The sequence below is a fragment of the Salvelinus fontinalis genome, chromosome 24, assembly GCF_029448725.1.
Source record: "Salvelinus fontinalis isolate EN_2023a chromosome 24, ASM2944872v1, whole genome shotgun sequence".
Taxonomy (NCBI): Eukaryota; Metazoa; Chordata; class Actinopteri; order Salmoniformes; family Salmonidae; genus Salvelinus; species Salvelinus fontinalis.
Genome location: NC_074688.1, coordinates 28,161,091 through 28,187,072, shown reverse-complemented (window position 1 = coordinate 28,187,072; position 25,982 = coordinate 28,161,091). Strand labels below are relative to the sequence as shown.

Here is a 25,982-nt window from a genome sequence, read left to right as displayed (position 1 = left end):
TTGGTACTATATTGACTGTTTGGAAGCATTTCTCATCCTAGGAGTTTGGTACAATACTGTTTGTTTGGAAGCATTTCTCATCCTAGGAGTTTGGTACAATACTGTTTGTTTGGAAGCATTTCTCATCCTAGGAGTTTGGTACAATACTGTTTGTTTGGAAGCATTTCTCATCCTAGGAGTTTGGTACAATACTGTTTGTTTGGAAGCATTTCTCATCCTGGGAGTTTGGTACAATACTGTTTGTTTGGAAGCATTTCTCACCCTAGAAATTTGGTACTAAACTGGTTGGAAGCATTTCTCATCCTAGGAGTTTGGTACAATACTGTTTGTTTGGAAGCATTTCCTATCCCAGGAGTTTGGTACTATATTGTTTCATTGGAAGCATTTCTCATCCTTGAAGTTTGGTACAATACTGTTTGTTTGGAAGCATTTCTCGTCCCAGGAGTTTGGTACAATACTGTTTGTTTGGAAGTTTTTCTCATCCTAGAAGTTTGGTACAATACTGTTTGTTTGGAAGCATTTCTCATCCTAGAAGTTTGGTACTATATTGTTTGTTTGGAAGCATTTCTCATCCTAGGAGTTTGGTACAATACTGTTTGTTTGGAAGCATTTCTCATCCTAGAAGTTTGGTACTATATTGTTTGTTTGGAAGCATTTCTCATCCTAGAAGTTTGGTACTATACTGTTTGTTTGGAAGCATTTCTCATCCTAGGAGTTTGGTACTATACTGTTTGTTTGGAAGCATTTCTCATCCTTGAAGTTTGGTACAATATATTTTGTTTGGAGGTATTTCTCCTCCTGGGAGTTTGGTACAATACTGTTTGTTTGGAAGCATTTCTCACCCATTTAACATTTTACATTTAAGTAATTTAGCAGACGCTCTTATCCAGAGCGACTTACAAATTGGAAAGTTCATACATATTCATCCTGGTCCCCCCGTGGGAATTGAACCCTGGTTCCCCCGTGGGAATTGAACCCTGGTTCCCCCGTGGGAATTGAACCCACAACCCTGGCGTTGCAAGCGCCATGCTCTACCAACTGAGCCACACGGGACCACACCCTAGGAGCTTGGTACTATATTGTTTGTTTGGAAGCATTTCTCATCCTAGGAGCTTCGTACTATACTGATTGTTTGGAAGCATTTCTCATCCTAGGAGTTTGGTACTATATTGTTTGTTTGGAAGCATTTCTCATCCTAGAAGTTTGGTACTATACTGTTTGTTTGGAAGCATTTCTCATCCTAGGAGTTTGGTACTATACTGTTTGTTTGGAAGCATTTCTCATCCTTGAAGTTTGGTACTATATTGTTTCATTGGAAGAATTTCTCACTCTAGGAGCTTCATACTATACTGTTTGTTTGGAAGCATTTCTCACCCTAGGAGTTTGGTACTATATTGTTTCATTGGAAGCATTTCTCATCCTAGGAGTTTGGTACTATACTGTTTGTTTGGAAGCATTTCTCATCCTAGGAGTTTGGTACTATATTGTTTCATTGGAAGCATTTCTCACCCATTTAACATTTTACATTTAAGTCATTTAGCAGACGCTCTTATCCAGAGCGACTTACAAATTGGAAAGTTCATACATATTCATCCTGGTCCCCCCGTCGGAATTGAACCCTGGTACTATACTGTTTGTCTTGTTAAGCACCTTTTATTCCATGCCGGGTGTGTTGACATATTTCAAGGAACAAGAAAAATACTTTGAACCTAACGTCTATGATCAAAGCCGTGGGACTGATCAAAAGGAATATTGGCATATTGTTCTCCAGTTTCAGCATTTTAAAAGCTTTTTTCCCAGTTGTAAACTAACAGCTTCAAACACCTCAGTGGGAATCGATAGACGTACAACATATATATAAATAGCTTCACCTCTCAGGAGGAGAGGAACGATAACAGCAGAGTAATTAAAACATGAGACTCACACTGACTTGCTAATGTCTGTGTGCTTGAAAGCAAAGATAAGAAAATAAGAGACTATGATTTGAGTCTATTTGAACTAAACTAGGGTTGCAGCCCAAATGGCACCTTATACCCTATTTACAGCAGTGCACTAATTTTGACCAGGGCCCATTGCGCAATATATTTAAGAATAAGGTCCCATGGGCCCTGGTCAAATTTAGTGCACTTAATAGTGTGCCATTTGTGATGCATTCAAGGAATGAGGATACAAGGGTGAAAGCAATATTTCACTTCAAGTCAAGATGTCCGTCAGAAAAATGTAGGCTGCTATTGCACGTGAGCGGGGCGGCCAATATGAACTACCATCTCTAGTGACTGTGCTGTTGAAGTAAAGATGATACGTTTCATTTGGTTCTGCTCAGAGTCTCTCATTTAAGCTGTGTGTGATGACTACACTCCTGACTTATGACTCATCTATAGCATCATGACGGGAGTCCAGCTGTGAGTGTGTGTGTGTGTGTGTGTGTGTGTGTGTGTGTGTGTGTGTGTGTGTGTGTGTGTGTGTGTGTGTGTGTGTGTGTGTGTGTGTGTGTGTGTGTGTGTGTGTGTGTGTGTGTGTGTTACAGTCACAGTAGGTTGTGCTAGGCTCTGTGATGGTTACACTCCTGCCCAGTGTTTCGTCACCCCTCCCTCTGTAACCCCCCTGTATGACAGTACCCTGTGAGGACTATAAATGAACCTGTCTAACCGTGTGTGCCTGTGTGCGTGTGTGTGTGCGTGTGTGTGTGTGTGTGTGTGTGTGTGTGTGTGTGTGTGTGTGTGTGTGTGTGTGTGTGTGTGTGTGTGTGTGTGTGTGTGTGTGTGTGTGTGTGTGCGCGTGTGTTTGTACGACGTGCGTGCTTGCATATGTGTATGTATGTGTGTAATACAGTGCTGCAGGCCAAGGTTTGGGTTACATCTCCAGGAGTGTAGCAGAGCAGATCCCTGGAGTGCAGCCTAGCCCCCGTCCTGTTTCAGCCTTGTTTCATCAGCCTGAATAAGGGAGTGTTCTCCAGCCAGCCTGGCTAGAGGAACGTTAGCCAGCACCAGGCCGTCTCGCAGAGGGAAGCAATGTGAACCCACAGGCCAGGCATAGAAAATTAACATCTCCTCAACTGACCTTCCATTATCTTCATGAGTATGTTGCATTCCAAATGGCACCCTATTCCCTATTTAGTGCACTGCTTTTGACCAGCACAGGGTTAAGGGTGCTATTTGGGACACCGCTATGATCTAATAACATACACTATATACATGAAGGTATTTAAACACCCCTTCAAATTAGTGTATTCAGCTATTTCAGCCACACCCGTTGCTGACAAGTGTATCAAATCGAGCACACAGCCATGCAATCTCCAAAGACAAACATTGGCAGTAGAATGGCCTTACTGAAGAGCTCATTGACATCTTCATAGGATGCCACCTTTCCAACAAGTCAGTATGCCAAATTTCTGCCCTGCTCGAGCTGCCCCGGTCAATTGTAAGTGCTGTTATTGTGAAGTGGAAACGTCTAGAAGCAAAAATGGCTCAACCATAAAGTGATAGGCCAAACAAGCTCACAGAACGGGACCGTCACGTAGCACATAAAAATCGTCTGTCCTCAGTTGCAACACTCACTAGAGATTCAAACTGCCTCTGAAAGCAACGTCAGCACAATAACTGTCTGTTGGTAGCTTTATGAAATGGGTTTCCATGGCCCGATCAGCCGCACACAAGCCTAAGATCACCATGTGCAATGCCAAGCGTCGGCTGGAGTTGTGTAAAGCTCGCCGCCATTGGGCTCTGGAGCAGCGGAAACGTGTTCTCTGACGTGATGCATCACACTTCACCATCTGGCAGTCCGACGGACGGATCTGGGTTTGGCAGATGCCAGGAGAACGTTACCTGCCCCAATGCATAGTGCCAGCTGTAAAGTTTGGTGGAATAATGGTCTGGGGCTGTTTTTCATAGATCGGTTATGCCCCTTAGTTCCAGTGAAGGGAAATCTTAACGCTAGAGCATACAATGACATTCTAGATGATTCTGTGCTTCCAAATTTGTGGCAACAGTTCGGGGAAGGCCAAACAATGACAATGCCCCCGTGCAAAAACGAGGTCCATACAGAATGGTTTGTCAGTGGAAGAACTTGAGTGGCTTACACAGAGCCCTGACCTCAACCCCATCGGACACCTTTGGGATGAACTGGAACTCTGATTGCGAGCCAGGCCTAATCACCCAACATCAGTGCCGACCTCACTAATGATCTTGTGGCTGAATGGAAGCAAGTCCCCGCAGCAATGTAACAACATCTAGTGTAAAGCCTTCCCAGAAGAGTGGAGGCTGTTACAGCTACAAAGAGGGGTCCAACTCCATATTAATGCTTATGATTTTGGAATGAGATGTTTGACAAGCAGGTGTCCACATACTTTTGGTCATGTAGTGTAGAAAGAATATTAGAGAATGGGGGACGTGTGTAAGCTACTGATCTGCAAATAGATTAGAAAACTAAGTCAAGTGAAGGAGAACATTGGCATAATTGTCATATTGATATTGTTTACTCCGTTTTCTCCCCAATTTCGTGGTATCCAATTGGTAGTTACAGTCTTGTCTCATCGCTGCAACTCCTGTACGGACTCGGGAGAGGCAAAGGTCGAGAGCCGTGTGTCCTCCGAAACATGACCCAAACAAGCAGCACTGCAACCTGACACAATGCCAACTTAACCCGAAAACCAGCCGCACCAATGTGTCGGAGGAAACACCGTACACCTGGCAACCGTGTCAGCATGCCTTGCGCCCGGCCAGCCACAGGAGTCGCTAGTGCGCGATGGGACAAGGACATCCCTGCCGGCCAAACCCTCCCCTAACATGAAAGACGCTGGGCCAATTGTGTGCCGCCCCATGTGTCTCCCGGTCGCGGCCGACAGCGTATATACGTATATGGTTTTGATGGGTTGGAGAGAGAGGGGACTGTTGTTGGAGACTACTGTACATGACTTTATATGGTGACTTTATACTCTCAGCCAGGGCCGTTTCTCAGACACAGATGATAACCTAGTTCTGGACTAAGAATCATTTCAATAGAGAATCGTTATTGAACAAGATTTTTAGTCCAGGACTAGGCTTAATACTGTATCTGTCCGGTAAACCGGCCCTCAAAGTTTTTCAATAGCATAATGCACAAAGTGAAAAGCATCCTATATTTTATTGGCCTCTAACACATCAGATATTGAAACAACCCTTATGCTTCAATCAGGCTCACTCATGGAACCCCCTAGCTGGGTAGTTATATACCTACCATTGACTTTCCATATAGCTAGCCGCATACATTAACCTACCAGGAGCACAAACCCTCTAACAAAGCAGGAAATTGTAGCTAGCAGTCTGAATGGAGTTTGGAGGAGAACACTGCCAATTCATTTCCATGTCTGGCTGCTCCTAACAACGAGGTTAGTCTAACTGGACCAGAAAAAGACGGGCCCCTATGGGCCCTGGTCAAAAGTAGTGCACTATATAAGGGATAGGGTGCCATTTGGGAAACACATTTACATTCAGCCCTGGTCATAAACAATACATTAAAGACTATGTCAATCCCATCTGGTCTTCATTCACTAGAGCTCTCAGTGATCCTCATTCTCATCTAGTAATGTAGTTGATCCTCATATTTAACAACCCCTCTTTGCTAATCAGAACAAGAGAGATAGAGACAGTACACTGTATTGTGTTCACATAAGTACTTTAATCAGGCACTTTGACAAGAAGAACAAACACCTAGCACATCAGGGCAGATATATGATATGTGGGGAACAAGTATATTATGGGCTACGTGCGGGAAGAAAGAGGATGTACAATTTTATAAATAACAAACTGATGAATGAACAAAGTAAGAGCTCAAAACAACATAATATCTAAGCTTCTTAATTTTAAACATACAGTTGAAGTCGGAAGTTTACATACACCTTAGCCAAATACATTTAAACGCAGTTTTTCACAATTCCTGACATTTAATCCTAGTAAAAATTCCCTGTCTTAGGTCAGTTAGGATAACCACTTTATTTCAAGAATGTGAAATGTCAGAATAATAGTAGAGAGAATGATCTATTTCAGCTTTTATTTCTTTCATCACATTCCCAGTGCGTCAGAAGTTTACATACACTCAATTAGTATTTGGTAGCATTGCCTTTAAATTGTTTAACGTGGGTCAAACGTTTCAGGTAGCCTTCCACAAGCTTCCCACAACAAGTTGGGTGAATTTTGGCCCATTCCTCCTGACAGAGCTGGTGTAACTGTGTCAGGTTTGTAGGCCTCCTTGCTCGCACACGCTTTTTCAGTTCTGCACACAAATTTTATTTAGGATTGAGGTCAGGGACTTGTGATGGCCACTCCAATACCTTGACTTTGTTGTCCTAAAGCCATTTTGCCACAACTTTGGAAGTATGCTTGGGGTTATTGTCCATTTGGAAGACCCATTTGCGACCAAGCTTTAACTTCCTGACTGATGTCTTGCGATGTTGCTTCAATATATCTACATAATTTTACGTCCTCATGCTGCCATCTATTTTGTGAAGTGCACCAGTCCCTCCTGCAACAAAGCACCCACACAACATGATGCTGCCACCCCCGTGCTTCACGGTTGGGATGGTGTTCTTCGGCTTGCAAGCATCCCCTTTTTCCTCCAAACATAACCATGGTCATTACGGCCAAACAGTTCTATTTTTGTTTCATCAGACCAGAGGACATTTCTCCAAAAAGTACAATCTTTGTCCCCATTGGCAGTTGCAAACCGTAGTCTGGCTTTTTTATGGCGGTTTTGGAGCAGTGGCTTCTTCCTTGCTGAGCGGCATTTCAGGTTATGTCGATATAGGACTCGTTTAACTGTGGATATAGATACTTTTGTACCTGTTTCCTCCAGCATCTTCACAAGGTCCTTTGCTGTTGTTCTAGGACTGATTTGCACTGATTTTTCATCGCTAGGACAGAACGCGTCTCCTTCCTGAGCGGTATGATGGCTGCGTGGTCCCATGGTGTCCATACTTGCATACTATTGTTTGTACAGATGAACATGGTACCTTCAGGCGTTTGGAAATTGCTGCCAAGGATGAAGCAGACTTGTGGAGGTCTACAATTCTTTTCTGAGGTCTTGGCTGATTTCTTTTGATTTCCCTATGATGTCAAGCAAAGAGGCATTGAGTTTGAAGGTAGGCCTTGAAATACATCCACAGGTACACTTCCAATTGACCCAAATGATGCCAGTTAGCCTAATAGAAGCTTCTAAAGCCATGACATAATTTTCTGGAATTTTCCAAGTTCTTTAATTAAAGGCACAGTCAACTTAGTGTATGTAAACTTCTGACCCACTGGAATTGTGATGCAGTGAATTTTAAGTGAAATAATCTGTCTGTAAACAATTGTTGGAAAAATGACTTGTGTCATGCACAAAGTAGATGTCCTAACCGACTTGCCAAAACTATAGTTTGTTAACAAGACATTTGTGGAGTGGTTGAAAAACGAGTTTTAATGACTCCAACCTTAGTGTATGTAGACTTCAACTGTAAATAGCCTTGTGTTTTAGGGGCAGTTTAACATGACTTAACAAACACTTTTAAAGGTTTCTAAGTTGGAGTGGAGCTGAGTACTAATTAGCATCCATCACTGTGTGTGTTCCAAATGACACCCTATTCCCTACATGGAGCACTACTTTTGCAGCACACTCTATAGGGAGTAAGGTGCCATTTGGAACATAACCTTTGTGTCTCAAGGATGTACTGTATTTTCTCTGAGCCAATAAAGGTAACGTTTCTTCATCTAACATGTTAACAATTAAAAACGGTACGTAGATTCCAAAACTGTCAGCCTGGAAGAAGCTCCACCGTGACGAATGAAGGAAAATGGAGTCTCCCGATTTAGTCCATGGCAGAAGGCTAACTAACCATAAATAAAACCTCACACAGGGGTATTTAGTACAGGCTGCCAAAACCACTTAAATTGAACTTGTTTTTCTATCAGACAACAGACAGTAAGCTACGAGCTAAAGGTCATGAAGGTCTACATGGGTTGCATCCCAAATAGCACCCTATTCCCTATTTAGTGAACTACTGTATAGGGAAGTGCACTCTTTTTGCAGAGGAAAATACCCCAATAGGGCCCTGGTCAAAAGTACTATATAGGGAATGACTTAAATGTAAATGTAGGGAATAGGGTGCCTTTTGGGACTCAGTTTGGTGTTACATTCTGATACCAAGAAGTGGTATCTCAACAGACACTAGTTAGTAGCTAGTTACACCTAACTCCAGGCGTAGTGAAAACTAACAATACTGCAAACTAACAATATTGATAACTTACATTACTGTAGCTCAGAGAAGGAACTAAGAGAGATAAGCAATCTCAACAACACCGTTTTGATTAGTGTTCTTTCTAGTTTCAGTCCTGCATGTGATTTGAAAAGCAGTATTTCAGAGATTCATCTGGCTTTGTGGAACATCCCCTGCAAAGAAATTATGAAAATATCTGTTGCTACAAGCTTCTCCTGGTCCAGGATGCTGGAGAGAATCCCATCGATACTGAGATGAGCTTAGTGAGATACAGTCTGTCAGAGGTACACACAACCCTTATTCAGTCTGTCAGAGGTACACACACACAACCCTTATTCAGTCGGTCAGAGGTACACATAACCCTTATTCAGTCTGTCAGAGGTAGACACAACCCTTATTCAGTCTGTCAGAGGTACACACACACAACCCTTATTCAGTCTGTCAGAGGTACACACACACAACCCTTATTCAGTCTGTCAGAGGTACACACACACAACCCTTATTCAGTCTGTCAGAGGTACACACAACCCTTATTCAGTCGGTCAGAGGTACACACAACCCTTATTCAGTCTGTCAGAGGTACACACAATCCTTATTCAGTCTGTCAGAGGTACACACACACAACCCGTATTCAGTCTGTCAGAGGTACACACAATCCTTATTCAGTCTGTCAGAGGTACACACACACAACCCTTATTCAGTCTGTCAGAGGTACACACAACCCTTATTCAGTCGGTCAGAGGTACACACAACCCTTATTCAGTCGGTCAGAGGTACACACAACCCTTATTCAGTCTGTCAGAGGTACACACAACCCTTATTCAGTCGGTCAGAGGTACACACAACCCTTATTCAGTCGGTCAGAGGTACACACAACCCTCATTCAGTCTGTCAGAGGTACACACACACAACCCTTATTCAGTCTGTCAGAGGTACAGACACACAACCCTTATTCAGTCTGTCAGAGGTACACACACACAACCCTTATTCAGTCGGTCAGAGGTACACACAACCCTTATTCAGTCGGTCAGAGGTACACACACAACCCTTATTCAGTCTGTCAGAGGTACACACAACCCTTATTCAGTCTGTCAGAGTTACACCAAAACCCCTTATTCAGTCTGTCAGAGGTACACCAAAAACCCCTACTCAAACCTTAGGGTTTTCCACAGAGAATGTATGAGGGGCGCTGCCCCAACCTGTGTCCTGGCTGTGCCCAAAAAAATGTGTTTACTTTATTTATCATCATTTAAAGAAATGTTTTGTTCTAGATTGCAGGAAATGACAGTTGCAGGTGTTTAGCAACCCCCCCGCCCCACCATACTCAGCAGCACCACCTTGTTAAAAAATCATGGGGAGGGCCCTGCTACTCAAACCTCACAGGTCACACACAACCTCTACTCAAACCTCACAGGTCACACACAACCTCTACTCAAACCTCACAGGTCACACACAACCTCTACTCAAACCTCACAGGTCACACACAACCTCTACTCAAACCTCACAGGTCACACACAACCTCTACTCAAACCTCACAGGTCACACACAACCTCTACTCAAACCTCACAGGTCACACACAACCTCTACTCAAACCTCACAGGTCACACACAACCTCTACTCAAACCTCATGTCAGCTGTTTTGTCACCTGTCTGTCTGGATGGTTCTACTGCCTCTAGAATAACAACTAGACCGGTCTGCTGAATTACATGACATTGTTTTTTTTCTTTGTTCTATTGCTGACAACTTTGTAGTTATATTGCAGCTGGTCTCTATAATCTTTCTGACCTCCCCTGTCTGTCTGTGTCTGAGTGGTTCTGCCCTTGTCTGTGTCTACTGTGCCACTAGAATACCAAGTAGACCTGTAAGGCTCATCGTGATTAAGGGATTAAGAACACCTGAAAGGAAGGACATGATTAATGGATGTCAAGTTCACCTAAACTAGACTGGAGGGAAGAAACACAGGAACGTGTGTAGGACATGAGAACATGTGTGACTGATCCTTTCAAACAAGACTCAAAAGACTATGGCTGCATCCCAAATGGTACCCTATTCCCTTTATAGTGCCTTACTTTTGACCAGGTACGGCATTATATAGGGAATAGGTGCCATTGGGACACACATATGGCACACTGAATAAGTATGAGAGGGATCCAACACGCTACCAGATTATTTTTGAAAGCTTCTTGACCAAACACCTTATTGATACTGGTATCATGTTCTTCCAGCAAGGCAAGCTCCTTTTTCACTCCTCTGTAATAAATATTTACAAGAAATGACAGCATATCCCCCCAATCAATCACACTAATAGAAATAAAGAGCTTTGTTTCTTTCCAAAAACACATTAATGGTTAAGTACATGAGATAGAACCAACATACAGTTCAAACATACTGTTACATAGCTACAAATATACACATATGGAAATATATTCTGAGGCTATAACAGCCCTCTGACACAGAATTAGTGCCATTTCTAGTCAGAAACCAAAGTCAGTATAAAAATATAGACAAAAAAAGGTATCTTCTACAAAATATTGACATCATGGCTCCCCGTTAGAATGTGCAAATCCTGGGTAGTTTAGTTCTCTTGACACTGATTGGATCGAGGGAAGAGGAAGTCTTCAGGAACAGGCAACATCCATTTTGGTCTCAGTTTTGATTCTAGTCCAGTTTGAGAGTCCCATTAGTTTATGATGCATCTACCACCTTTGGTGGTTTGAGAGTTACTTCATTATTTAGCTACAGTGCTAACCACACTCTGTGTTCTGGCCAGAATGGAAGGTACACTGTGCGATCCAGTCTATTGACACCAGATACTGTGACCATTACACATTAGGAGGGGTACCACCCTGCAACCTAAATCGAGTGTCAATTGAGACAACACTTCTGTTTTTTGAGGAACAATAACTCAGTATCAGTCTTCCAATCTCCAGTACCTCAGAGTCTATAGAGTCTACATCCTCACCTGTGAGTCGATAGAGTCTATATCCTCACCTGTGAGTCTATAGAGTCTATATCCTCACCTGTGAGTCTATAGAGTCTATATCCTCACCTGTGAGTCTATAGAGTCTATATCCTCACCTGTGAGTCGATAGAGTCTATATCCTCACCTGTGAGTCGATAGAGTCTATATCCTCACCTGTGAGTCGATAGAGTCTATATCCTCACCTGTGAGTCGATAGAGTCTATATCCTCACCTGTGAGTCGATAGAGTCTATATCCTCATCTCGGCCTCTTCACTGTGCTCCATGCTGTGTTCAGTGGTGCTGATCATGGAGGCTGAGGGACCCTGGGTGACCCCGAAGGGTATGATGGCCGGGGAGCGGGCGGCCAGGGGGGATAAGGAGGGGGAGAAGCTGGGGGACATGGCTATTGAGGAGGGGGAGCCCTCGTGACTGATGGGGGACCTCCGTAGGGAGGCCAGGTGGGGGAAGGAAGACCTCCCCATAGAGGGCTTGACAGGAGCAGGCTTGACCGGGACTGTCTTCGCCCCGGGGTGGGCTACGGAGGTGATTAGCGGCGGGGGGTCAATGCGAGGGGGTTTGGGGTCCACCTTGGCTTTGTGCTGGAGAGGTCTGCGAGGGTTAGGAGTGTCCGTCTCATCCTTTAACCTCGCTATCTCCGTGAAGACGCTTGCTAATGGCTGGAACTGTGGGCACCAGTTCAGCAGGTAGTCCCAGTTATAACTGCCCCTCAGCTCCTCGTCACTGGCCACTATGGCTGTGAGGGAGCCGTCCACAGCGGGTTTACCATCCACTGGGAAGGCATAGTCTTTAGGGTGGGAGATGTTCAGCCCCCTCCCTACCCCCAGATAACCTCCTCCATCCTCCCTGTAGACAGGCGCCTGGCCAGCCAGCAGAGTCCCACTGAGACTGGCCAGCTTCTTGGCCTTGAACCACTGGTTGGCGTCAATGTTGGGCTCACACGAGACGTCAGACAGCTGGTCAGCGTCCTGCTGGATACCAGAGTCTGGCCCGCGGGCTGAGATGTGTTCCTGCATGGACGAAGAGATGGAGGAAACACGAGGGTACTCGTTGATCATCCGGATCTCATCGTCCTCCGCCGCCTCCGCTGAGCCACGCCCGCTGGAGTGGGATGGGTCCAGGGAGCCCCCGCGGGGGTATGGCCCTCCCCCTCCACTCCCTGTTTGGTCGGAAACGTACCCTGGTAAGGCCTGATGGTAGATGCGGTCGTTCCGGTCAGTGCCGGTGACTTTAGTCTCCTCTAGTTTGTGTAGCATGGTGCCGTGGCCGGGAGAGGCTGGAGGTCTGCAGCGACTCTGCTGCTCCTTCCTCTGACGTCTCAGTCTCACACAGAACAGAGCCATGGCGATGAAGATGAGGATGAGGATGGCTCCCAGGGACACAGCGATCACACTGACCAGCAGCAGGTTCATGTCCGACACCAGGCCGAAGGATGTGTTTGTCACGTCAACAGTGAGGCGGGCGGTAGCCACGCGGGACGTCTCCAGAGGGCTGTGGGCCGTCAGGTCAAGGGTCATCACACGGACCTCCCTCTTGGCCCTGCTCAGGTGTCGGACGTGGCTGTCCATCTTCAGGGAGACCACGCCCGTTGATGCATTGACCTGGAAGTAGGGCGAGGGGTCAGCTAGGGAGTACAGAACAATCCCGTCCACTCCCTCGTCCTCGTCTCTGGCTGTCACCTGACCGATGCTCTGGCCCTTCTTCGCCCCCTCAGGAACCAGGAAGGAGAACTCTAAGTCGGAGAACACAGGGTCGTACTCATCCTCCCCCATCACGTACACCTGTATGGTCACCGTTGCAGAGTAGTTCCCTGCGTCCATGGCTAGAGCTACAAAGTTCAACAAGTTGACCTTCTCAAAGTCGAAGGTGGAGCGAGTCCGGACTTCGCCTGACGTCTGGTTGACCAGGAAGGCGTCTTTCCCCTCTCCAGTCTTGTCCAACATGTAGTACCTCAGCTGTCCGAAGACTCCCGTATCCTGGTCGATGGCGTGCAGCATGGTGACAAGGGTGTTGTGAGGCTGGTTCTCTCTGACGCTGGCGGTGAGGATGGGCAGAGGGAAGTAAGGTCTGTTGTCATTAATATCCTTCACCTCCACAGTGACTGGAGCCAGCGCATAGTGACCCTGTCCATCTGACGCCTGCACAATGATCACATGGGATGCCTAGTAGGAGGGTGAGACGGAGAGGGTGAGAGAGAGAGAGGGAAAGAGGGTGACAGAGAGAGATAGATGGTGAGATGGAGAGAGAGATTAATACTTTCTTTATCGCTGAAGGGAAATGAATTGTCAGCAGCAGAATATACAAACAGTCTATGTTACGATGACGCTGAAGAGGATGGCTGATGTTTTACATGCCCGTAACCAATTGTGCTATTTTGTTCGTTATTTTTGTGTTGTTTGTAACTTATTTTTTAAACTTATTTTGTACATGATGTTGCTGCTACCATCTCTTATGACCGAAAATAACTTCTTGACATCAGAACTGGGATTACTCACCACGGACTGGAAGAAGCTTTTTCCTTTAACCTGTTTGGGCTGCAGGGGCAGTATTGAGTAACCAGATAAAAGGTGCCCATTTCAAACGGCCTCGTACTCAATTCTTGCTCGTACAATATGCATATTATTATTACTATTGGATAGAAAACACTCTCTAGTTTCTAAAACCGTTTGAATTATATCTGTGAGTCAAACAGAACTCATTTGGCACAAACTTCCTGACCAGGAAGTGGAAAGTCTGAAATCGATGCTCTGTTCTACTTCCTGCCTATAAATGGGCATGATACTATGAGTATACATGCACGTCATACACCTTCCCCTGGATGTCAAGAGGCGGTGAGAGAAGAAATTTAGTGTTTATCTTGGTCTGAAGTGGAATACAAGCTCTTTGTATGACGTGTCCCCCATTTCCGGTTTTCTGGAGAGCGCGAGGTGGTACCTGGATTTGCCTTCTGTTTAGCTGCCGTTATAGGCAACTACTATCTCCGGCTTTGATTTTATTTGATACATGTGACCATATCATCGTAAAGTAGGTTTTTTCAATATAGTTTAATCAGATTATTGAATTTTTTTCGGGAGTTTTGCCGTGTTTTCCGTTCTCTGACTTTGTTGACGATGGAGAGCTCCCTGCCACTTGGCTAGTGTGCTTGCTAAATAAAGAGGGAAAATGGACGTTCTAAATCCAAACAACGACTGTTCTGGACAAAGGACCCCTTGTCCAACATTCTGATGGAAGATCAGCAAAAGTAAGAAACATTTTATGATGCTATTTCATATATCTGTCGTAGATGTGAACTAGTCGTCGGCGCCCAAGTTTTGGGTACTCTAGCTATACCGAAGCTGGATGTCGTAATGAAGTTATTTTTTAGAATTCTAACACGGCGATTACATTAAGAACTAATGGATCTATCATTTCCTATACAACATGTATTTTTTAGTTATGTTTATGAATAGCTATTTGGTCAGAATATGTGTGTCATAAAAAGTGTCAGAAAAATATCCGGACGTTGTGGGAAATAGTAGCTACGTTAGCACATTGTATAACCACTGATTTCAGCTCTAAATATGCACATTTTCGAACAAAACATAAGTGTATGTATAACCTGATGTTATAGGACTGTCCTCTGATGAAGAATATCAAGGTTAGTCAAAAATGATATATCTTTTACTGGTTTGTCACGATCGCTAACTTATACTGCTGAGAAATGGCTTGTATTTTTGGCTATTGTGGTAAGCTAATATAACGCTATATTGTGTTTTCGCTGTAAAACACTTAAGAACTGTAATATCTTATGTTTCACCGAGTCGTGGCTGAACGAAGACACGGATAATATAGAGCTGGAGGGATTTTCAATGCACCGGCAGAACAGAGAAGCTACGTCTGGTAAGATGAGGGGTGGGGGTGGGTGTCTTTTTGTCAGTAACAGCTGGTGCGCGATGTCTAATATTAAAGAAGTCTCTGAATCCTACTACACCGGCTCTGACGCTCGTCGGATGTGGCAGGGCTTGAAAACTATTACGGACTACAAAGGGAAACCCAGACGCGAGCCTATGAGGCGAGCTAAATGCCCTTTATGCTCACTTCGAGGCAAGCAACACTGAAGCATGCACGAGGGCACCAGCTGTTCTGGATGACTGTGTGATAAAGCTCTAGCCGATGTGAGCAAGACCTTTCAACATGTCAACATTCACAAAGCAGCGGGGCCAGATGGATTACCAGGATGTGTACTCAAAGAATGTGTGGACCAACTGGCAGGTTTCTGTAATACCTACATGTTTCAAGCAGACCAACATAGTCCCTGTGCACAAGTACGCGAAGGTAACCTGCCTAAACAATTACCACCCCGTGGCACTCACGTCGGTAGCCATGAAATGCTTTGAAAGGCTGGTCATGGCTCACATTAAAAGCATCCTCCTGGACACCCTAGACTCACTCCAATTTGCATACCGCCCCAACAGATCCACAGATGACGCAATCTCAATCGCACTCCACACTGCCCTTTCCCACCTAGACAAAAGGAACACCTATGTGAGAATGCTGTTCATTGACTACAGCTCAGCATTCAACACCATAGTGCCCACGAAGCTCATCACTAAGCTAAGAACCCTGGGACTAAACACGTCCCTCTGCAACTGGATCCTGGACTTCCTGACAGGCCGCCCCCAGGTGGTAAGGGCAGGCAACAACACGTCTGCCACGCTGATCCTCAACACCAGGGCCCCTTAGGGGTCTGTACTTAGTGCCCTCCTGTACTCCCTGTTCACCCACGACTGCGTGGTCAAATATGACTCCAACACCATCATTGGTGGGCCGGGGCTGTAGTGGAGCGGGGCTGTAGTGGAGCGGGTCGAGAGTTTCAAGGTCCTTGGTGTCCACATCACCAACAAACTAACATGGTCCAAACACACCAAGACAGCCGTGAAGAGGGGACAACAAAATATTTTCCCCCTCAGGAAACTGAAAAGTCTTGGCATGGGTCCCCACATCCTCAAAAAATTCTACAGATGCACCATCGAGAGCATCCTGACCGGTTGCATCACCGAGTGGCATGGCAACTGCTCGGCATCTGACCGTAAAGTGCTACAGAGGGTAATGCGTACGACCCAGTACATCACTGGGGCCAAGCTTCCTGCAAACAAGGACCTGTATACTAGGCGATGTTAGAGGAAAGCCCATAAGACTGATTTCTCTGCTACAGTACTGCAAGCGGTACCGGAGGACCAACTGTAGGACCAAAAGGCTCCTTAACAACTTCTACCCCCAAGCCGTAAGACTGCTAAACTATTAATCAAATGGCCACCAAACTATTAGATTGAACCCTTCCCCCCTCTATTTGTTTTGTACACTGCCGCTACTCACTGTTTATTATCTCTGCATAGTCACTTCACCCCTACCTACATTTGCGCGGCAGGTAGCCTTGTGGTTCGAGTGTTGGGCCAGTACCCAAAAGGTTGCTAGATCAAATCCCCGAGCTGACAAGGTAAAAATCTGTCGTTCTGTCCCTGAACAAGGCAGTTAATCCACTGTTCCTAGGCTGTCATTGAAAATAAGAATTTGTTCTTAACTGACTTGCCTAGTTAAATAAAGGTAAAAGAAAAAAATAAATGTACAAATGACCTTTAACCCTTTACCCCCGCACACTGACTCGGTACCGGTACCTGCTGTATATAGCCCCGTTATGTTATTGTGTTACTTTTTATTATTTTTTACTTTAGTTCATTTGGTAAATATTTTCTTGAACTGCACTGTTGGTTAAGGGCTTCTAAGTAAGCATTTCACGGTAAAGTCTACTACACTTGTTGTATTCGGCGCATGTGACAAATAAAGTCTTTGTCTATTTCTGTATCAAACTATTTCCTATGTAGTACACTTCTTTTGACCAGGGCCTATAGGGCGATTTAAAAAGTTGTGCACTATATAGGAAATAGGGTGCCATTTGGGGCACATGACAAGCCAGGAAGAACCTTGGTACCTGTCTCTCGCTGTCCAGTGGTCTCTGCAGCCTCAGGGCTCCGGTCCAGCGGTCTACCTGGAACATACCCGTCTCATCCCCAGAGCTGATTAGGTACTGCACCTTCCCTACGGCTGGGGAGTCTGGGTCTGTTGCAGACAGGCAGAGGACCTCAGTCCCTGTGGCTGCTCCTTCACTCAGCACCACACTGCAGGGTTCAAGGGGTTATTACTAGTCACTTTTACAAAAAACATAACATTTGGTTTCCCAGTGCAAACACATGTAATAGAGTAATTAAGGACATATAACAAACAACAAAGTACCAAATTACCTGTACTCTGCCCTGCTGAACGCCGGAGGGTTGTCGTTAGTATCCGTCACACTGATCAGCGCAGAGACAGCCGAGCTCCTCTGGGGCACGCCGCGGTCTGACACGACCACGGTCAGGTTGTAACTGGAAACCGCCTCAAAGTCCAGCCCCTCACCGGTCAATACCAGGCTGCCTACTGTCTGGAATCCCCGTCCTTCCAGGAAGCGTACGCTGCTCTCGATCTGGAAGGCATTGCCTGCGTTTCCGCTGGCTATAGTGAAGTCGAAGCCGCAGTTGTCGCGTGATGCGTCGCCGTCGGCCGCCTCCAGGGTCAGGATGGTGGCGCCCGGAAGGCCGTCCTCCGACACCGTGGCCCTGTACTCTGATTGGTGGAAGATGGGCGTGTTGTCGTTGACGTCAGTCACCTGGACCTGTACAGTAGCGGTGGAGGAGAGGGCTGGTGTTCCCATGTCTCTGGACTCTATTACCACCAGGATAGAAGGGTTCTCAGAGTCAAACTCTGCCTGCTGGGTGAGGAACAGGGTACCATTGCTGGGGTCGATGTAGAAAATGTCCCGGGTAGATGACATCACTCTGTACATGACGCGGCCGTTCTCTCCAGAGTCGCGGTCCGTGGCTGTCACAGTGACAACTGCACTGCCAGCTGGGGAGTGCTCTGCCAGAATCACCTGGGAAACACATCAGGGACGTATTCAGAATAGTTGAGGCATGTTGGACAGGCAAGTTAATGGTTAATGGTACCAGGAATCTGAGTTAGTAAACTAAATGAAGAAAATAGATACATACACACACACACACATGGCATCATTATTGATCTGTATGTACATAGAAAAATCCAGCTAAATAGTTATCATCGTCTCTTATGGCATCATTGCATCCTGCCAACACAAACACAGATTTTCCAAGGCTAGTGGAGGCCGGTTAGAGGATAGACTACCTGGTAAAGATCCTGTGTGAAAGTAGGAGCGTTATCATTGACATCCTCCACCAGTATGGTGAGGTTAGCTTCAGTCTGGTGTTTGGAGTCAGTAGCCCTGACAGTCAGCGTGTACCAGGTCCTCTCCTCGTAGTCCAGAGGGGCGGTTAGAGACACCCCACCCCCGTAGCGATGGATCCCAAACACGCCCTGGGAGGACGGGTCCAGGTGGAGGGTGTAAGACAGGGTTGGGCCTGAGTCAACGTCGTTTCCAGTCACTTGGGTTATTACTGAGCCAATCAGAGTGTCTGGAGGGAGAGAGAAGGGGGGGAGGGGGATAGTACAGGGGGGCAGAGTGAGAGAACAGGGTTTGGGAGATTGTTATATGGGAACAACACTATAGAAATATAAAGCAGCTCCAAGCACATAACATATCCTATTACATCATGTTGCTTTTAGGAATATATTGCACACTTCTGATTTCTTTTTTTTCTGAATTGGATATTTTATACAGGAACTGTAGACGTCATATGTACAGCAGGATATGAACAGAGGGGAACTTGGCTTCAGAACGACTCATAAAAGGGTCAGTTTTATCACTGAGAACTGCTGAGTGCTGCCAGAGAGAGGAGTGAGGATCAGTGATAAGATCAGTGGACTAAAGGTTCACTATTAAATTGACTGCGTCTCAAATGTCTTAGAAACTTGATACATACACCCCCTGGTAGAGCACTACATAGTGAATAGGATGTCAGTTAAACACACTTGGGTTCAAATACTATTTCAAACCATTCAAAAACTTTGTGTTTGCTTTAGCCTGCCTGAAGTACCAGTTGGGTGAGGTTTGCACTTTTGCGAAGCCCAGCTAAAGTATTTAAAATGAATTAAAATAATATTTGAACCCGGATCTGCAGTTGAGACCCACGGATCATTGACTTACTCTCTGGCACTCTGATCTCGCGCGGCAAGGGGATTGTAGGACTATTGTCATTGAGGTCCACGATTATCACCGTGAGGGTCGCCGAGCCGGCCAATCGTGGTGTTCCCCGGTCCGTTGCCGTAACAACCAGCCTGGTGCCATGGAAATGAAAAAAGAAACTGTCAGTTGGAGTTTGGTTCTTATCTTTTATGTTTCAGGTTTCATAACCTTTCATCTCCTGCTGTCTTACATCAGAACCTGTTGTAGCCCAGAGCATGACAGATATTTAGTTTCCAATACAAAGAGAAAGAGAGTACAGGAACAGAGAGAGTATTTATAGACTGAAAACAAAGGTTAGCCTGCTTAGGGAAACCACGTGGCAGGCAGATTGTGAACAAACACACACTCTCACAAGGCCCTGCCCCTCACTTGGTTTGTGTCCAGATCTCTCGGTCCATGATAGCGGCGGTGGTGATGCTTCCGGTCAGCGGGTCGATCTTGAACAGGCCGCTGAGAGACGACGACCTCAGGCTGTAGGTCACCTGACCATTCTGGCCCTGGTCCAGGTCATCAGCCACCACCTGCATGGGACAGACAGGGAGTCACATGACCGAGGTCAGAGGTCAGAAAGAAAATCTAAACCAAAAAAGCATTGTCTTCTGATATCACTGGTTTTCTTTAGTCTTAAAAGCAAAGTGTACTTGTGTTTATGGCTAGCCATTTACAATCTGTTTTATTGTGTAGGAAACTGATTTTGCTGTCATTGGCTGTTGTTCACCCTCCCCCTGCTGCTCATTGTTTTGAATGTTTTTTTGTTTTTGAAAGCAATAGAAAAAATATCAAAAATAATAATAATCTGCCAACACCTGGGGACAGACAGGAAGTCACATGACCAGAGGTAAAAGGTTAGAGAGGAAATAAATCAAAACAAAGAACAGATTTACAACAGCTGTGGACCTGGTGATGAATACTGGACTTGGAACAGTGGAACGAGAGTTTATAAGAAGGTTCTAAATGGCCGTGGTTTCATGCAGCATACAGTTGAGTCTATAGTGGTTAGAGTGTTGGGCCAGTAACCAAGGTAAGGTAAAAATCTGTCGTTCTGCCCCTGAGCAAGGCAGTTAACCCACTGTTCCCTGGGCGCCGAAGACGTGGATGTCGATTAAGGCAGCCCCCCGCACCTCTCTGATTCAGAGGGGTTGGGTTAAATGCGGAAGACACATTTCAGTTGAATGCATTCAGTTATACAACTAACTAGGTATCCCCCCTTTCCCTTTCCCTTTATATAATCAACAGGGACGTTGGAAACACACTGCAGTATAGGCATAGGAACAGACAGTCACCTCTCAGAACTACCTCAGCAGCACTGAAACTATCCAGATCTCTACCGTCTGAACTTAGAGCGTTTTCTAGCCCACAATCTCACACCACCTATAGCCAAGCATAATAGAGGTGTGTTTGTGTGTCTGCGTGCAGCGTGCACCAGTGTGTGCACGCTCATTAGTGTACCTACCTGTATAATAGGGAAATTATATCCCTGTGCCTCTCGTATGTAGGCTACATAGTTCTGCAGCTGGAAGCGCGGCAGGTTGTCATTGACGTCCTGAAGGATCAGGTTGACCGCCATGAAGGAACTGGAGGATGCAGTTTCAGCCTTCACCACTAGGCGGAGTCTAGGGGTCTCCTCATAGTCCAGCCCCATGGAGCTCTGTACCCAGATCTCACCTGGTTAGAACAATAACAAGGACATATCTCACCTGGTTAGAACAATAACAAGGACATATCTCACCTGGTTAGAACAATAACAAGGACAGATCTCACCTGGTTAGAACAATAACAAATCTCACCTGGTTAGAACAATAACAAGGACAGATCTCACCTGGTTAGAACAATAACAAGGACAGATCTCACCTGGTTAGAACAATAACAAGGACAGATCTCACCTGGTTAGAACAATAACAAGGACAGATCTCACCTGGTTAGAACAATAACAAGGACAGATCTCACCTGGTTAGAACAATAACAAGGACAGATCTCACCTGGTTAGAACAATAACAAGGACAGATCTCACCTGGTTAGAACAATAACAAGGACAGATCTCACCTGGTTAGAACAATAACAAGGACAGATCTCACCTGGTTAGAACAATAACAAGGACAGATCTCACCTGGTTAGAACAATAACAACGGGGCTGAGAACCAATTGGGCAATGGATATTCATGATATGCATCAGGGATGTAGAGTGTAAACACACGTAAAGAGTTTTTTTTACACACCTTTTTCATACAGTGAATAAAAAAAAAAGTGTTTTACACTTTTTGTAAACATGGGTTTTTATATAATTCCCCACCCCAGTGGCTTACCAGTGGAGGAGCTGATTCCAAAGGAGTGTAGGATGTTGCCGCTGAAGATGCTGTAACTGATCCCACTACGGGATCCATCAGGGTACTGGGCCTGAGTCTGCACCACAGCGGTACCTGGAGGAGGACAACACACACCTCACTATCACACTGTTCTAAACCCACGCGCCTCAGTCTCACACTGATTACTTACATTATACACACCTCACTCACAAAAAAAATATATACACATTATTATAAACTGGGTGTTTCGAACCCTGAATGCTGATTGGCTGACAGCCGTGCTATATCAGACTGTATACCACGGGTATGACAAAACATTTATTTTTACTGCTCTAATTATGTTGGTAACCAGTTTATAATAGCAATAAGGCGCCTCGGGGGTTTGTGATATATGGCCAATATACCACGGCTAAGGGCTGAATCCAGGCACTCAGCGTTGTGTTGTGCGTAAAGACAGCCATTAGCCGTGGTATATTGGTCATATACCACACCCCCTCGGGACTTATTGCTTAAATATTACACTCTTTGAATCAAAGAAAATACCCCTGTTTCTACCTTTGGCGGCGTTCTCCTGCAGGCTGACGTCTCTAGCGTGGCGTGAGAAGCGGATCCCCCTGTAGGTCTGTTCTCTGATGTAGATGACCACCACCCCTAGAGAGGACTGGGCTGGGCTGCCCTGGTCCATAGCCTCAACAATCAGAGTCCTCTGGCCCTGGGTCAGTCCCTGCAGCTTCTCTGTAGCCTGGGATGAATTAATTAATCAATTAATGAAAATTATTTTTGTCTTAAGTCTCCCTAAGCAAGCCATCCCCTTAAGTGGGTATTTGACACAAATACCCTGATGAATAATGTAACAACACCTGGATGTCCCCGGTCAGAGAGTTGATGGTGAAGCCCCGGACAGGGCTGGCGAAGCGGTAGAAAAGTGAGCCGTTGGCCCCAAAATCACGGTCCTCCGCCCGCATGGTGGCCAGGACGCGATGGGAGGAGACACTGGAGAAGAAGAAGAACATGGATGTTCTAAAATTTGTCTTCTGCTTTTATTCGAACCCCTCCGAAAGACACATACAGAGGGAGGTTGGAGCATAGGGCAGCCATACTACGATGCCCGTTGAGAAGTTTAGGGCCTTGTTCAAGGGCACAACAGCAGGTGATGGCATCTAAGACACACAACAGTAGGGGATGCATCTAAGACACACAACAGCAGGTGATGCATCTAAGACACACAACAGCAGGTGATGGCATCTAAGACACACAACAGCAGGTGATGCATCTAAGACACACAACAGCAGGTGATGGCATCTAAGACACACAACAGCAGGTGATGGCATCTAAGACACACAACAGCAGGTGATGCATCTAAGACACACAACAGCAGGTGATGGCATCTAAGACACACAACAGCAGGTGATGCATCTAAGACACACAACAGCAGGTGATGGCATCTAAGACACACAACAGCAGGTGATGGCATCTAAGACACACAACAGCAGGTGATGCATCTAAGACACACAACAGCAGGTGATGACATCTAAGACACACAACAGCAGGTGATGACATCTAAGACACAAAACAGCAGGTGATGACATCTAAGACACACAACAGCAGGTGATGACATCTAAGACACACAACAGCAGGTGATGACATGCCAGCAACCCTTTTTGTAAATGTTTTATTTAAATCACAACAAAGAAGACATGTGAAAGACAAAACTGTACAGATAAACCTTCCATATGCCAGTCCAGCCCAGATTCTTCCCTGTAGGACATGGGATTTGAATCAGCAAACTTCCTGCCGTTGTCCTGCATCGCTAAGCTATAGGCTACCTACCTGGAGGCTGAGATGTTGATGACCAGGGGATCCTGGATGAAGAATGGAGCGTTGTCATTCACGTCCTGTACATACACGGTGACCGTGGCGGTGGAGTTGCGAGGGCTGGCGGGGGACGAGTCTATGGCGCAGACATCGAAAGTGTACAACGTGGTTCGTTCTCGGTCGAGCGGAGCAGCGGTGATGACATGTCCCGTGTGCTGGTCAATGATGAACATGCCCTGGGAGCCGCGCGACAGGAAGTACAGCACCTGGCATTAGAACAGATTACAGTAGATTAGATTACAAAAAGTAACATCACTTTTAAGGCTTAATGATGCCTTCATTAACCCTTTGAAGGTCTAGATTGATGGCTTCCATTTGTTGGCAAAATGTCATAAGGGGTGGCAAAAGTATTATGCTACATTTGGCAAATGTTCAGGGGGCTCAGGAAGCATAGGTCTCTAGTCAAAAGTGGTACACTATGTAGGGACTAGGGTGTAATTTGGGACGCAACCTATGACTTCAGTCTGTGTACCTGGCTGTTAGACCCTTGGTCCAGGTCAGTAGCAGAGACCTCCAGCACCCGGGAGCCAATAGAAACATCCTCAGACAGGTCAGCGGTGTAGCTGGGGCTGGTGAACTGGGGGCTGTGGTCGTTGACGTCCAGGAGAGTGACCTCTACTGTGGCCGTGCTGCTCAGGGCCGGAGAGCCCCCGTCAAGGGCTGTCACTGTCAGACTGTACCTGGCCCTACGTTCCCTGTCCAGCGGTCTGGAGGTGGAGAGAACACCTGACTTCCTGTCCACATGGAAGTCACCTGATGGGTCGCCAGCTAGAAGAGAGAAGGGGAAACAGAGGAGGAAAGAGGAAGAGAGGAGGAGGGGCGAAAAGAGATACACAATATGAAAGGTCAATCTCACAACATTGTGATCAATGGATCGATATATCAATCAGTCAATTATTAATTAAATTGGATTCCTCTGATGTACAAGTAGTTGGCTCTTACTTGTGATCTTGTAGGTCATCTCTCCGCTGTCCCCAGTGTCCAGGTCCGTAGCTCTGAGGGTGAAAAGCTCAACAGCCTCCATGTTCTCAGGCACCTCCAGACTGTAGTACAGTCTATTGAACGTTGGGGCGTTGTCATTCTCATCCAACACCTGGATCTTCACTGCCGCCCGGGCAAAGTTAGGAGGCACGCCACCGTCTCGGGCATACACTGGACAAACGGGAAGATTAGGAATTAAACAAGACTTCAGCAGTCTAAAAGAGTTTGTTATGTTTTTATTTACTAAATCATATCGTGTTTCTTAGAGAGATTTAAGACAAACAGAGAGAGCTGGAGAGAAAATAACACCAACATTTCCATTACACCACTGATGTATCCCATAAAAACAGAACTATAAAAACATGGCCAGTTTGGAATGTTGGCTTGTTCATTTATCTCTATTGTAAAGCAGTGTGTCAGGGCTATCGTACCTCTATTATAAAGCAGTGTGTCAGGGCTATCGTACCTCTATTGTAAAGCAGTGTGTCAGGGCTATCGTACCTCTATTGTAAAGCAGTGTGTCAGGGCTATCGTACCTCTATTGTAAAGCAGTGTGTCAGGGCTATCGTACCTCTATTGTAAAGCGGTGTGTCAGGGCTATCGTACCTCTATTGTAAAGCAGTGTGTCAGGGCTATCGTACCTCTATTGTAAAGCAGTGTGGCAGGGCTTTGAATAACACATTTTGGTTCCAGGAAGTACCCTTTTTGGTTCCAGGTAGAACCCTTTTTGGTTCCAGGTAGAACCCTTCTACATGGAACTCTTCTACATGGCGGGTTCTACCTGGAACCAAAAAGGGTTCTGCCTGGAACCAAAAATAGTTATCTTATGGGGACAGCTGAAGAACCATTATGGAACCCCTTTTTCTAAGAGTGTTGGTTACTCATATAAAGGGACAGTTACCTGTCAGAGTGTACAGTTTTTAGATCTCTCTGTCCAGGGCTTTAATGGTTAGGATTAGGATTAAGGATCAGGGTTAGGGCCAGGAGTTAGGCTGAGAGGTTACGGGTTAAGGGTCAGGGTTAGATGTTATGGTCAGAGCCAGTTACCTGTTAGTGTGTATTGTTCCTGTGCCTCTCTGTCCAGAGCTTTAGTGGTGGTTATAACACCTGTAGCTGGGTGGATGCTAAAACCCTCGTCAGAGATGCCTCCATATGTCACCTGGCCGTTGGTACCTGGAGAGAGAGAGAGAGAGAGAGAGAGAGAGAGAGAGAGAGAGAGAGAGAGAGAGAGAGAGAGAAAAAGAGAGAGGAGTATATGAAGTCTAACCCTAATACTATCTGTCAACAGCCTACACCATCCCCTTGGCCCTTACCCTTCTATGTTCTGAAGATCTGAAGGGTCTGGGTAGGTATAAACACTGTAGTAGTGGTGGAGCTTCCATCTTACAGATACAGTTTGCAAACATCAAAGGGTTAGGGCCAAGGGGATGTGGTAGGGAGA

General features: G+C 45.7%; 1 protein-coding gene across 2 annotated transcripts in view; it reads right to left on the bottom strand.

Moving 5' to 3' along the window:
* Positions 1-5,635: 5,635 nt before the first annotated feature.
* Positions 5,636-25,982, bottom strand: part of LOC129822225 (protocadherin-16-like) — a 195,660-nt gene continuing 175,313 nt past the window's right edge. For both annotated transcript variants that reach the window (XM_055880312.1, XM_055880313.1), the window contains exons 15-28: positions 25,589-25,714; positions 24,503-24,712; positions 24,033-24,328; positions 23,516-23,766; positions 22,546-22,678; positions 22,241-22,427; positions 21,686-21,799; positions 20,836-21,047; positions 19,752-19,903; positions 19,344-19,474; positions 18,425-18,711; positions 17,488-18,155; positions 17,178-17,364; positions 5,636-13,371 (exon numbers count right to left, since the gene is read on the bottom strand). In XM_055880312.1, the coding sequence (XP_055736287.1) occupies positions 11,440-13,371; positions 17,178-17,364; positions 17,488-18,155; positions 18,425-18,711; positions 19,344-19,474; positions 19,752-19,903; positions 20,836-21,047; positions 21,686-21,799; positions 22,241-22,427; positions 22,546-22,678; positions 23,516-23,766; positions 24,033-24,328; positions 24,503-24,712; positions 25,589-25,714 (4,886 nt within the window). In that variant the 3' untranslated portion in view covers positions 5,636-11,439. The remainder of the gene's footprint in view (positions 13,372-17,177; positions 17,365-17,487; positions 18,156-18,424; positions 18,712-19,343; positions 19,475-19,751; positions 19,904-20,835; positions 21,048-21,685; positions 21,800-22,240; positions 22,428-22,545; positions 22,679-23,515; positions 23,767-24,032; positions 24,329-24,502; positions 24,713-25,588; positions 25,715-25,982) is intronic.